This window comes from Styela clava, chromosome 15 (assembly GCF_964204865.1).
Source record: "Styela clava chromosome 15, kaStyClav1.hap1.2, whole genome shotgun sequence".
Classification (NCBI taxonomy): domain Eukaryota; kingdom Metazoa; phylum Chordata; class Ascidiacea; order Stolidobranchia; family Styelidae; genus Styela; species Styela clava.
In genome coordinates, this window is record NC_135264.1 from 16,805,155 (window position 1) to 16,817,887 (window position 12,733).

Sequence of the window (12,733 nt, forward strand, 5' to 3'; positions counted from 1 at the left end):
AATTTGGAAACACCCCTCTAAATTTGAAAAGCCGGAAAACATATTGGTCTCTACTTTATAAAATGAAACTGTTGAAAAGTCTCATTGTAGCCTACCTCTAAGTGGTGGGATTCAAATATTTTGCCAGCCGGTTCCTTCACAATAGTCATTGCCAGTAACCAATAATGCTAACTGTACCGGCTGAATCCCACCACTACATGTACCCCAGTTTGGGAACCCCTGTTCTACAAACACAGTTCTGTCTCTGGAAGAATGATACCAATTCAGAGCCCAGTAGGAGAAGGCTGTTCATCCGACTGGCGACCATGTAGTTGTGGTTCTTTAAAAATATTCCTCACGCTTTGAAAGATACCCAGAATTTCAAAACCAAATTTAGGGATAAGACAAAATCTTTTAATATTATTCTCGAGGAGAGGGGTGCCGACACGAATAAAAAATCATATGACGTACCATGACCTCTCTTCCGGTTACCGGTCCATGTCAGGTTGTTAATTAAATAAGATTTTAAACCTTTTGGTCATCGTAAATATCCGTGACGTAAAGGAAGCGTAGAGGTGTTGTAAACATAAGACCAGGTACAAGATTGGGTTCGAATTCCACTGGATTCATGTGTAGAAAGTTATCTAGAGCGTAAACAGGGTTAATTAAGAGGATAAGTCAAGAAAAAAAGGTACAGGCAGAAAGGGGAAAGAAAGATAGGCAGAAGTCAGCCTGATCTGGTTGCAAGAGAGGTGCAGACAAGTCGAGCACAGGGTGACTGGGGTCGGGAAAGAGACCCGAAAAGGGGTCATATGCAGGAGCTGGCTAGAATGGTTGAAAGAAAGGTGTTGTCAGGCCCAGGCAAAGAGAGGAACGCGAAATGATGGTGTACGGTGACTAGGATCAGAAAAGAGACCCAAATAACCCCATCAGATGGAAGTCGCTTATTTAACTTGGTGTCAGCTATTTACTTAGTTCATCTTACTCAGAAGCAGAGGACGTGATCTCTTACGAAGAAATTACGAGCGAACCACTAAAGTAGTTTTGACACAAGGCTTATTGTTTCACACTTTCGCTGTAAATATTGTTCCTGAAATGTAACTTATTATGTCATATATACATAGCCTACATGGCCCACCAGTATGGGCTCACTTCTCGGTTAGATGACCTCAAAGAATAGGCTTCATGCACCGCTGCTGAAACTAGTGGAAAGGAAAAATAGTACGGCGCGCAAAACGAGTTTTCAATTTAGTTGAAGACTAAAGTTGACCCCAAGAACCGCGCCGCGCTTATGGCGCATCTATAATTACCCTGCTTCGGCTCGCGGGGTCGAATCCCGTAGTTGATAATTATGTGCAAAAGAATTGCTGGTTTTCCATATAATTAGGTGGACTCTTCAGCTCATTTCTCCCTCGGGATAAATATAAAATCCTATATCGCGGATATAAATTTGCAACAAAAGAAATCACGGAACCACAGCCAGAATGATCCTTCTCGAATGAAGTGCAGTCAAGCGTATTCACATGTGTGAATTCGGGAATTTTCTAAAGAAAGTCTGGTCATTAGAAGTGAATTTGGTCTTTCATCTATATTTTGTATTAAATTTCAATTTTTAGAGATCAAATTAGGTATTTTAAACATATAAATCTGTGTATAATTTCTTAATTGCAAGCTGTGTCCGGTAGAGTCGACTTGAAGACAAACTGGTTGAGAAATAAAGGTGTAACATCCCATCTTTGTTTGTTGGGAAGTGGAAATGGCCGAAAATAAGGTAACTATTCTAAGAAAAATTTATTGTCTAGATCGGCATTGAATACTGTTTGACTGATAGTCTACAACCGCTGGTTATTTCGGAACTTAGTTTCAACAATTGAGTCTGAGCTGCCATGCATATGGTTGTAGACTACAGTCTGACAGTTGTATGCTACAGCAGTACAGGGGTGGTGACTCCTGTAAGGCCCATGGGCCGGGGCCACGGCCCATCTAATTGGGCCACATGGGCCGTGGCCCATCAGAAAAAAATTCAATTATCTTGCCAAAATTTTCAATTCTTACAAAATTGTCAATTTTCGAACCAAAAAAAATCGCGGGATGCCACCAAAGCTTTTTCTTATGAAAAGCCTTTACATAAAAATAAAGAAAAACACTAAGCTACAGAAAATGATACACCTGAAGTATGTGTACCAGGTTAGGGTTAGGACAAAACTTTGTTCAGATTTTTCACATTATAGTTCTATTACAAGTTCGGGGTGTGGGTAGGATTTAGGTAGGAACTACATATTTGTTAGTCTTTATTATTTCACCCCATTACACAACTTGATGGGCCGCGGCCCATAGCCTGATGGGCCGAGGCCCATTTCGATGGGCCGTGGCCCCGGCTCATGGGCCGTAGAAGAGTCACCACTCCCACTCGTTGTATGGGACAATTACTGAATCAACTGGTTTTATTGGTTAGCTTGACAATATATCATGATTAGCCGTGTTTTCATCTTTTCTTTTCTGCCGAAATATTAAAATGTATATGTAAGCCAAGTAAACCAACATACAGTTATTTTTAACAAATTTTAGGCGTCAAAAAGCACGGTAACATCTGAACATGCATTCCAGTATTCTGAATATGTTTCATAGTAGACTATTTGGTTTGGCTCCTTTTTTATTATATTTTTCAAAATGCTTAAATATTGAAAAACACTTAGCTGTTTTGTGAGTTTTTATTGCATTTGTTTTCTGTTCAGACAATGTCTGACGAATTCAAAGCCACAGGAAACAAAGCATTAACAGAAGGAAGAATAGCGGACGCAATCGAAGCTTATACAAAAGTGAAATTACTTTCCTAGTTTCGAAGCTTTTGTATTTGTAGTATTGCTTGCATGATGACTTTCTGAGCAAAGATGTGCTAACAGGACAAGTTGATAGGCTAACTCATTAACAGCCTACCGTACATATGCAAAAATTTCTTAATTTCTTGGAGCTGCCGTTAAGGCTCTGAAAAGCAATCTCAGACTTCAACTTGTGATAATCCAAAAAGCACTAAATTGGGGGCTCCCGAAGTATGCAAACCAAGATGGCGGACATTGGAATGTAATATGTGTACTAGGTTAGGGTTGGGCCATAATTTTAGGTATAAATACTACGGGAGGCTCTTGGCTAGTCTTCAAACTGATAATAGGACTAAAATAAGGAAAATTGGATAAAAATTATCGCCTAACCCTAACCTGTTACGCTCCGATGTCCGCCATCTTGGTTCGCATACTTCGGGAGCACCCTAAATTGATTAATCATTTTAAACAGACAATCGAAAAAGGCATATGCTCAAATTTATATGGCAAACATTCTGACATTTGGTACGAAGTTTGCATCAGAGTTATTTTAAACTACCCATGCATTATAAGGAAGTGAACTTGACAGCAAATGGGAATATTAAAAAAATATTCCTTTCCAACTCCCTCACTATGGGTGTAATAAATGGGGTCTGCAGTGGAATGATTCTGACAATGGATGATTCCAGGCTTTCAATAAATACTAGCTCCTTTTATACCAGTAAATGCTTGCACAGGGCCTCGTTCAGAGTGCAGTGCAAATAATATCAAATATAATTAATCTTGAATGTGTTGATTTAATTTCAGGGAATTGAAATTGATAAAGACAATCATATACTGTACAGTAATCGCTCAGCAGCTTATGCCAAGGATGAAAAATATTCGGAAGCATTGACTGATGCAGAGAAAGTTATTGAACTGCAGCCTAAATGGCCAAAGGTAAAACGAGAATATCGGTCGGAGACCGAAGACTCATCGATCGAAGGTTAGGGGATCCCCCAAAACAGCGCTCTTACTCCATAGTGACACCGTGTGTCCTATTACTAATTAAATGATAACTCGCCAATTATACGACATAATTCATCGAAAATCAATAGGCTTCTGATCCGAGCTATGATGAATGCACATGCAAAATTTGGAGCAGATTCAACCTCGATTTCGTGAGATATCGCGTGTATCTAACAGACAGATACCTATCAACATACTTATCGATTGAAGTCGATAAGTAATGATGATTGGATTCAGGATAGGATTTATAATGGGAAGGGAGAAGCCGATAGGACGGCCTAATCATATGACGAACCATGACCTCTTGTACGGTTACCAGTCCATGTCGAGTGTGGAAGGAGGCAGTAATTACGTGAACCACTCTATGACTAAGGATAGACAGTGGATTAGATATTATTTCATTTAGCTTACTTTATTACGACGGGCTCGCATTTAGGAATTTTTCAAATAAAGTATATACACATTTTCAAATCTTTTAATTTCCAGGGCTACTCACGTAAGGGATCAGCATTACAATTTCTTACAAGATATGACGAAGCCAAGAATACTTTCGAAGAAGGTTTGAAAATTGATTCAAACAATGAACAACTAAAGAAAGGACTGAAGGAATGTGAAGATGAAATTTCTAGTGAGTAACAGTGTGTTGTAAGATTGAATTGCAGTTTATTTTGTTCCTGAATAGCTATCCTATGCTGAGTGTACTCAGTTTACTGTGCGTTGCTATGCACAGTTGCCCATGGCTACTTCACCGCCAGTGCCTGAAGTGCCTTTCACTTGTAACGGTTTTGGTTTTTGGACATTGATCTTTATAATCACATATATTTGTTAAACTTTCTTTCTTTTCAACCTGTATTCATAGTTAGACATTTATCACAGGTTTAGCTGCTCAATAACCAACATATGGTTTTTCCCCTCACCTTTCACCATGGAATGCCATTTTCATGTCAAGTGTTTCAGGTTTATTATTAACGTATCCACCGACTAAAAGGTCAACCCGTAAAATAGGAAGATTATTTTTATCACTAAGTTTTTTTTTTCATATAAACCTTGAATAAGACAGCAGAGATGCAGAGAAAAGTTGTTTCTCTGTTGGTCAGTTAGTAAGCGCTAATATGATTAGAACCAGGTCATGTTTATTATTTTGAAAGACCGTATACAAAATAACATTTTCCATTTTTCAGGAAAAAACTTTGACCAAAGCAGTCCGATTGGAAATCCTTTTGCGAATATCAGCTCCATACTTCCGAGACTTCGGGCAAATCCAAAAACAGCGAAACATTTGTCCGACCCGACTTACATGGCGATGCTAAAAGATTTAGAAGCCAATCCAAAGTCTTTAACAAGGTGAGTATAATATATTGTTCTGTTTTTCTATTTAAGCGAGCTGTATAGGCCCGGGCGTTGGTGACCTTCCCCTACCCTTTGAATAAACAGAATTTAAGGTATAATATTGTTACTGGACCCAAAATTTACCTTTTTTATATAGCGAATGCCTATTCACCTATTTTTCTCTGAAAAAAGCATGTAATGACATCCATTGATATCTAACGACATGTAAAGAGTTATAAGGATCAGAATCTTTCCATTTATGCATAAACTACCCAATTTATTACACTTTTGGTGATGTGATGATACCGAATGTAATAAACTATCTGCAATTCAAGATTCATTCTCATTAAATAGCCTATATATTGACGTCCATTGGTTCTTTGTTAAAAATGAATAGTATATTACATATATAGTTTCAATCAGTGCTCTTCAACCGGGTATACGGTATACCCAAGTATACAACTGATAAAGGGTATACGGAGGGTAGGCAGCCTAAATCAGGGATTCTAAACTCTAATATAATAAATTATAAAATATTCAAGCGGAGACAATGCAAACGTGGCGCACATGAAATATAAAATGTCATAGCCTATTAGATTGCATGATGATATTGCAATACAATATGTGCTTGAAATTTAATGTTTATTTAAGCCTTAAATATACATTGGTAATTGTAAGGTATACGAAGTTTTTGAAAAATACTAATTCAGTTTTGGCCAACCGTGATTAAATGCTTACTCCTCCCGCTTGAATAAATAATAATTTTATCCCCAGGTACCTGACAGACCCCAGAATGACTGAAACAATCGGGGTTATTTTGGGGGTTGATATAATGAGCCCCGATGCGTTTCAACCACCACAACCGAATATGTCAACACCAAGCGAATCGACGTCAAAACCCGCTGAACCGGAACAAAAACAAGAAAGTATGGAAACGGAGGAATCCGATGAAGTTAAAAAAGTAAGTGTTTGCGTTCGATTTATAATTTCACTTTGACCAGGAGTCTGTACTAGTGTTTCCCAACCAACTGGTCACGAGCTTAAAACTGGGTCACTTGTTTTATATTGAAGTGTTACATATTAGTAATTGTATGTGGGGTAATATCGCAGCGTAAAATATTTTAAGATAATTTCTGGTAAAATTAATTCTTTTGTATCAGTAATTTGTTTACGATTATAAAAGCAGCATCCTAGGGTTGCATGAAAAAAAGGTTGAGAGAAAGGTATAGACAAGTAATAAATGGGTGAATGGGGCCTCTATTTTTGGAAAGAATAATTTCTCCAGTTTGGCAATGCTCAGTTTAGGTTGGGTGGCGGGGTTGACAATACGAACCTATCCCAAGGAATTCACTCGTCTGACACCGCATGGCGTTTATTTCAGGGTTCCCCAAACTGTGGGTCACGACCTTCCCAGAGGACGCGCAGCGAATTTTAGGGGTCGTAAAGAGTATGTCAATTTCTGTACTATCGTAATAATCTAAAAGCGCTTGCGTAACAATGCCGATTTAACAGGGGTTGCGGAAAATTTTTGAAGCCCTGGTTTATTTGTATAACAAGGATTTTTTGTTTTTCAGTCATTAGAAGAAAAAGCTCTTGGAAATTCGTTCTACAAGAAAAAGGAATTTGAAAAAGCACTGGAGCATTACGATAAAGCGATCGAATTGGACGGCACAAACATAACCTTTTACACAAACAAAGCTGCTGTCTATTTTGAACAAGGAGATTATGATAAATGTCGCGAAACCTGTTTCAAGGCCGTTGATGTTGGACGAGACCACAGAGCTGATTATAAACTTGTGGCAAAGTGAGTTATTAGAGCAGGGGAGTGCAATAGACGGCCCCCGGGCCCCAACCTGGCCCACCAAGTCATTTAGTGTGACCCTTTTAAACACTCAGTTTTTTTCACATCAATCAGATTTTTCCACATCAAGTATAAAATAGTAATAAGACAGTTTATGTTTAAAAAGTCATTCACATGGTTAAAAATGTTTTTTTTTTGCTCTTGTTGCTGCATAAAATCTTCTGTCTTTTGCCCAATTGCCTCTATTGCTAAGCATTCTCTCAGAGGGTTTACTGACAGTAAACCGAGCTCACAGCCAAACGAGTACAATGGCTTATAATTTCTCAGAGATCCCGAAAGCATATTCCATTCCCACAATTTGATCAAGGCTATAAACAGACAGCATCTTGTGTCTGGGGCAGTAGCGTAGCCCCCCATTTAAAATGTAAAAAATAATAATCATCTCTCTGTATCATACATAACAAGCAATTTTCAGAATTTAAACGCTTTTTAGATGATCGGGACTCTTGAAAACCTAGGTTTCTGTCTCCGGCCAAACTTGGCAATTTAAGAAGAAATTTAAGGACTTCCCCATTTAAAAATAATGGCCACGCCCTTGGTCTAATGTGCTATCATTTCCGGAAAGACCAGAATCTTTCCGTTATAGCACGGGGCTGGACCAAAACCTGCAGCACTATAATGTTTATATTACTGTTTTCCAGAGCGTTCGCAAGGATTGGAACCTCTCACATGAAAGAGAAGAATTTTTCCGAAGCCATAAAGTACTTGAACAAGTCTTTAACTGAGCACAGAACCAAGGATACGTTAGAAAAACTACAAGCTTGTCAAAAAGCCGTCAAGGAAGCGGAAAGATTGGCGTATATTAATCCTGATTTATCCCTCGAAGAGAAGACTAAAGGAAATGAAGCTTTCCAGAAAGGTGGGAATTGACACTAGAGCAGATCTTACTGCCTGCTGTTCTATGTAAGACGGAGTGTCCTACCAGTTAAAGCGTTGAGACCAGTGGTAGGCCGTAGCCGGAACGACGTTCCGGTTGATAAATATTGCATTGCAACTGCGTTCATGTTGTTCAAATAAAATTTGTTATGGAAAGTTTAGTTTCTCCGGTGAACTTAAAGAACAACTGTTCCTTTTGTAACGTCATAATTGTTTATACATCGCAGCAGACAAATCATGTAAATATAATTTCGAGGATAGATATAAATTAATTTTCGCGAATTAGTTGCGTTCCGATGGTCATCACTGGTTAAGACTGGACTGTGTTGGCAACACAGTTTCCGAATTGCATGCCCCCCCACCTCACCCAGGTTGTAATAAATTAAATAGGAACGCAGGGGCAGAAATTTCCAATTCCACACAAGGGGCGGCGGTCAGGTAATATTGAAGAGGGGTTACGAAATTTCTAATTCAACTCAATTCCGGCGGGCCATATAAATTGTTATGCAGGGCCTAAACTGGGGCACAGGATTTAGAAACCACTGCCTCAAAGGATTCACATATCTTTGTTTTCTTTTCAGGTAAATTCCCGGATGCCGTTAAATTTTACACAGAGGCAGTCAAGCGTAACCCTGACGATGCTAAGTTATACTCGAATCGCGCCGCAGCCTACATGAAATTGATGGAATTCAGTCTGGCATTGAAAGACAGTGAAGAATGCATCAAGAAGGATCCAACTTTTGGTAATTTATACTTGCCAATTTGTGGAAATGGGATAAAATTTATTGATGTTATCTCATATCGACCACCTCTTATTTGGTTACCAGTCATAGCGGAAAAACCGAGAAAAATTTTGTTGAGGAAATCAAATTCCTATAACAGCGTACCTGCGTACGCAAGCTTTCTTTAATAAACTGCCAAGAACATTTCACAAACTTAGTGCGTTTCTGTAATATAAAACTCTAATTTCCACCTCCGGGCAGTTAAAAAGCACTCGGACTCAATAACAGCCGAAACCAAATAGTGGTGTCCAAAATATTTCTCCCGATTTTATGGTAATAACAATTGTAAGTTTAAATTTCATTGTATGATAAATGAGAACTACAAGTACAATAAGAACTATTTATAAACAAAGACAAATGATTTTTTCTTTGGTATTACTATAAAATATATATAATTATTATTGTTATATCCATTTAATTAGCACTAATGAATGAAGGCCATTTTGCTTCTAATCTGCAACGTGAATTGCTTAAAATGAATATAGTATTCCAAATTATTTCTAATCCCTGAGAGTCTCATTTACAAGACCGAAAATTTAAAATTTAATTATCACCACTTCCTACTTTTCTTCCCCAGTCAAAGGTCACATTCGAAAAGGAGCTGCACTGGAAGCAATGAAGGAGACAACCAAGGCGATGGATGCTTATCAGAAAGCTACAGATCTGGATCCTAATGCTAAGGAGGCTTCAGAGGGATATATCAGATGCTTGAATGTAAGTAGCGTTTTTGTATTTGAGAGAGGAAAAATGATAAGATGGGTCAATCATATTGTGGACCAAACCCCTTTGGTAAAGGAATACCTGGTCCTGGGTAATGTGAAAGTTATGTGGGCCTTTATAGCAGAGCTACTCAACTATTTTTACCGAAGGTCCGCACATAAAAATTCAAAAATATTTAGGTGCGGACTTTCCAGAAATTATATTTCGGCCTCTCCTAAACACGTAATTCCTCGGCCGACTAATGATTATTAGCTAATCAAGATTGTTTGTTATGGTGTTATAGTTTTCATATATATTTTGAGATCTATAAAAGTGATTTAATAAAAGGAAGCTTCAAAATTGGGGCTAATGATCCAAAATAAAGAATTATGCGCGGTTCGAATCGAATACCCGAAAAGTCCGGATTCGGGCCGCGGTTCGCCAGTTGAGTAGCCCTGCTTTATAGGGTAAGTTATTCATGTCAAGAGAGGGAAGCTGATAAAATGGCTTAATCATAGAGTGAGTAAAGACATTGAAACAATTGAATCATCTTTTTTGTATAGGAATAGCTGGGTAATGTGGGCCTATATCGGATAGGATCTCCATATTTAGAGAGAAGGAGAGCCAATAAAATGGCTTAATCACGGAGTAAGATTTGTATATTTGTACTGAGAAGAGGAGAGCCATTGAGACGACTTAATCATGGTGTAGGAAATTCATATTTATCTCTGCGGGGGTGAAGGTTAATAAAATGGCTCCTCAACCTACCAGAATAATAAACATTTTATGTTGGTAGTGATACACTAATCATATGAGATATATATTATTGCTACGGTGAAAAAACAAGAATATATATTGGTAAGTGCATAAAATTACAGTACAGTACAAAATTCTAAGACAAAAAAATTACTTGGAAAAATAGTTGCTCTTATCTAATCATAGTTGGAAGTAAAATTCACCCAAGTTATTCAATTAAAAGTTAACAGGAGTTCAAAAATAAAAAAAAACTATGCGTTTTCCTCATTTACTCCAAATAGTTCTTGGGTCCCTCAAAGCTCTTAACATGGGTGGAGGGGATATATATATTTGTCACATATGCAGTGAGTATACATACAGGGCGTGCATAGTTGAAATACATTAGAAATTAATGACAGTGGTGGCATATGCAATAGAGGCACCATGGCAAATGATTAGTAATTGAGCAGAGACTTCGTTACAGCTTCCAGCCAAGTCTTCTTTAATAAGGAGTTCTATATTTAGTGAGTGAATTCAAAACTGGTAAAGGTCTAATGGTAAAGGTATGAATATATATCAAAAAAAGTCAAAAATCAGGACAGAAAACCAGGAAAATTTCATCTAGGATCAAATTCTATTACAGATATCTCAAAATGTCTGATGAAAATTTTTACTGAGCCCACATCTACTATTTAGAGTATTAATAAATACTCTGAACATTGATATTAATAATAGAAATTGAAGAAGAAAATAATTACTCAAAAGGATATATTTCATTATTTGTAATAAAATAAGTATTATAAATGTGAAAAAAACAATTCGATCAGTGGGCAAGATGGCCTTAAATCGCATCGCAATCAAAATCTCTGTTTCAAATCCGAACCGCAAACATTCTTGTCTATCCGAATAAAGCTCATATCACAACATGCTCATACTTGTTAGAAGCAAAGGTACAAAAAAGAGCGCTCCAGAAGTATGTGTACCAATATGGAGGTAACTAATTTTGTTCACCTACTCGACATCGAGTTGTGTAAAGGGACTGAAACCTGTGGGCAGGAGGTATATTCACTTGATTAACAGAGACAGTTCCCGAACTCGCGTAATAGGACTAAAATAAGGTAAATCTGAAAAAAATTATGGCATACCCCTAACTACGGGAGTATCAAAAAAAAATTGTCACCCCTATCATTTCTAGCAGGTACTAGCGATCATTTAAAATATAATTCTAATTTTCAGAATGACATGCAGACTCGACATGACCCAGAATCAGTTCGCCGACGAGCGATGGCCGATCCTGAAGTTCAAGAAATCATGTCTGATCCGGCCATGAAGATGATTTTGGACCAAATGCAAAACGACCCAACTGCTGCATCAGAGTAAGTTCCTAAAGGATTATAGGGATAATGGAATTAAGCAAGCAGTTTAATGATTAGGATAGAAAAGCCGATAAAGCCACTTGTGTGAGAGCATTCAGATGATTCTAACAATGCCATTCATTATCAGCCTAATCCAGAGTGTGGGCTGGGGGCACAGCACATCTTAACGAACTGGAAAAAGTAGAATTCTAAATCTGGTTTCATTCCAGTGTTGTTTTGATTGGTAGATTTCAAATACCATTATGTTCAAACAATTCGTGCTCAACAAAGTTGAAAACACCCTGTGAAATAACCTTATCAAGCAATGAAACTAGGAAGAACGAGGAGTTTTGTGCTCTGTGGCCGCTGCTGTAGATTAAATACAATAATTTTGCATCAAGCCAATAAGAATAGTAAATAATTAAATTTGCAAAGGTACACCAAGGTAGTATAACTGTTTAGTTGCCATCAGCATTAATAGAGAAGTAAGATAGCATCAGCTATATTTTACAGGGTTACCCCAAAAAACAACCACATTCATAATCATTCTAGCTTCCTTAATTACTAAAACTTGTTGGATGCAATCATACAGAAACAGAAATTAAAAGGTGTTAAATAAATTTTTTGCATTTCCAAGTTTGTTAGTCATTATTATCATTCATTAGTTTGCCACAGGCATGCAAGACCCAAACCAAAATTGATTCTATTCGCAGGCATCTGAAGAATCCAGAGATCAGGAAACGAATCCAAAAACTGATGGATGTTGGATTGCTAACAATTCGATGAGGTCATACGGGACAAACAAAGTTCAAAATATCGGAAGACAATTTTTATACTGTGCGTGTACCATCTAAGAGACAAACTAATTTAGACTATGTGGGTCATCCAGTAATTGTGCATATATATGTAATTTCTTAGAGAATCTCATACACTCGACCCCAACATTTCGACTAAGAAAAGAGCTCAAATGGGAAAGGAAAATGACAATTTTTATACAATGTGCCGTATCTAAGTTTAGATGTTGAGCGCCCTCAACTGGGAAAATTATTCTTGTAATTTCCAGATTATCCAAAACTGAAACCGGTACAGCTTTGGTTTAATTTTTTATACTTCGCGCCTCAGTGTAGTCTGAGACTTATTACACTATCAAGCTAAATGACTTTCAACTGTGACCCTGGATTTGCATCAAACGGCCTTGATCGCCAGCTAGCTAATTGTGAAAGTTTGTTGTATCTAATTCAATTATTAATAAAGCCCAGATATTTGATCACCTGCATTATTATTACTTTG

At 37.6% G+C, this 12,733-nt stretch overlaps 1 protein-coding gene across 2 annotated transcripts; it reads left to right on the forward strand.

Moving 5' to 3' along the window:
* Positions 1–1,524: 1,524 nt before the first annotated feature.
* LOC120333978 (stress-induced-phosphoprotein 1-like) lies at positions 1,525–12,707 on the forward strand. Of its 2 annotated transcripts, XM_039401407.2 has the most exons (12): positions 1,526–1,750; positions 2,715–2,798; positions 3,606–3,737; positions 4,293–4,434; positions 4,988–5,150; positions 5,910–6,096; positions 6,710–6,939; positions 7,638–7,855; positions 8,454–8,615; positions 9,232–9,368; positions 11,325–11,464; positions 12,157–12,707. In XM_039401407.2, exons 1-12 carry the CDS (start codon positions 1,736–1,738, stop codon positions 12,227–12,229), a joined length of 1,683 nt encoding a protein of 560 aa, XP_039257341.1. In that variant the 5' UTR covers positions 1,526–1,735; the 3' UTR covers positions 12,230–12,707. The 2 variants fall into 2 exon arrangements, with proteins under 2 accessions (XP_077976542.1, XP_039257341.1); XM_078120416.1 differs by lacking the exon at positions 2,715–2,798 and having other exon boundaries at positions 1,525–1,750.
* Positions 12,708–12,733: the final 26 nt, after the last annotated feature.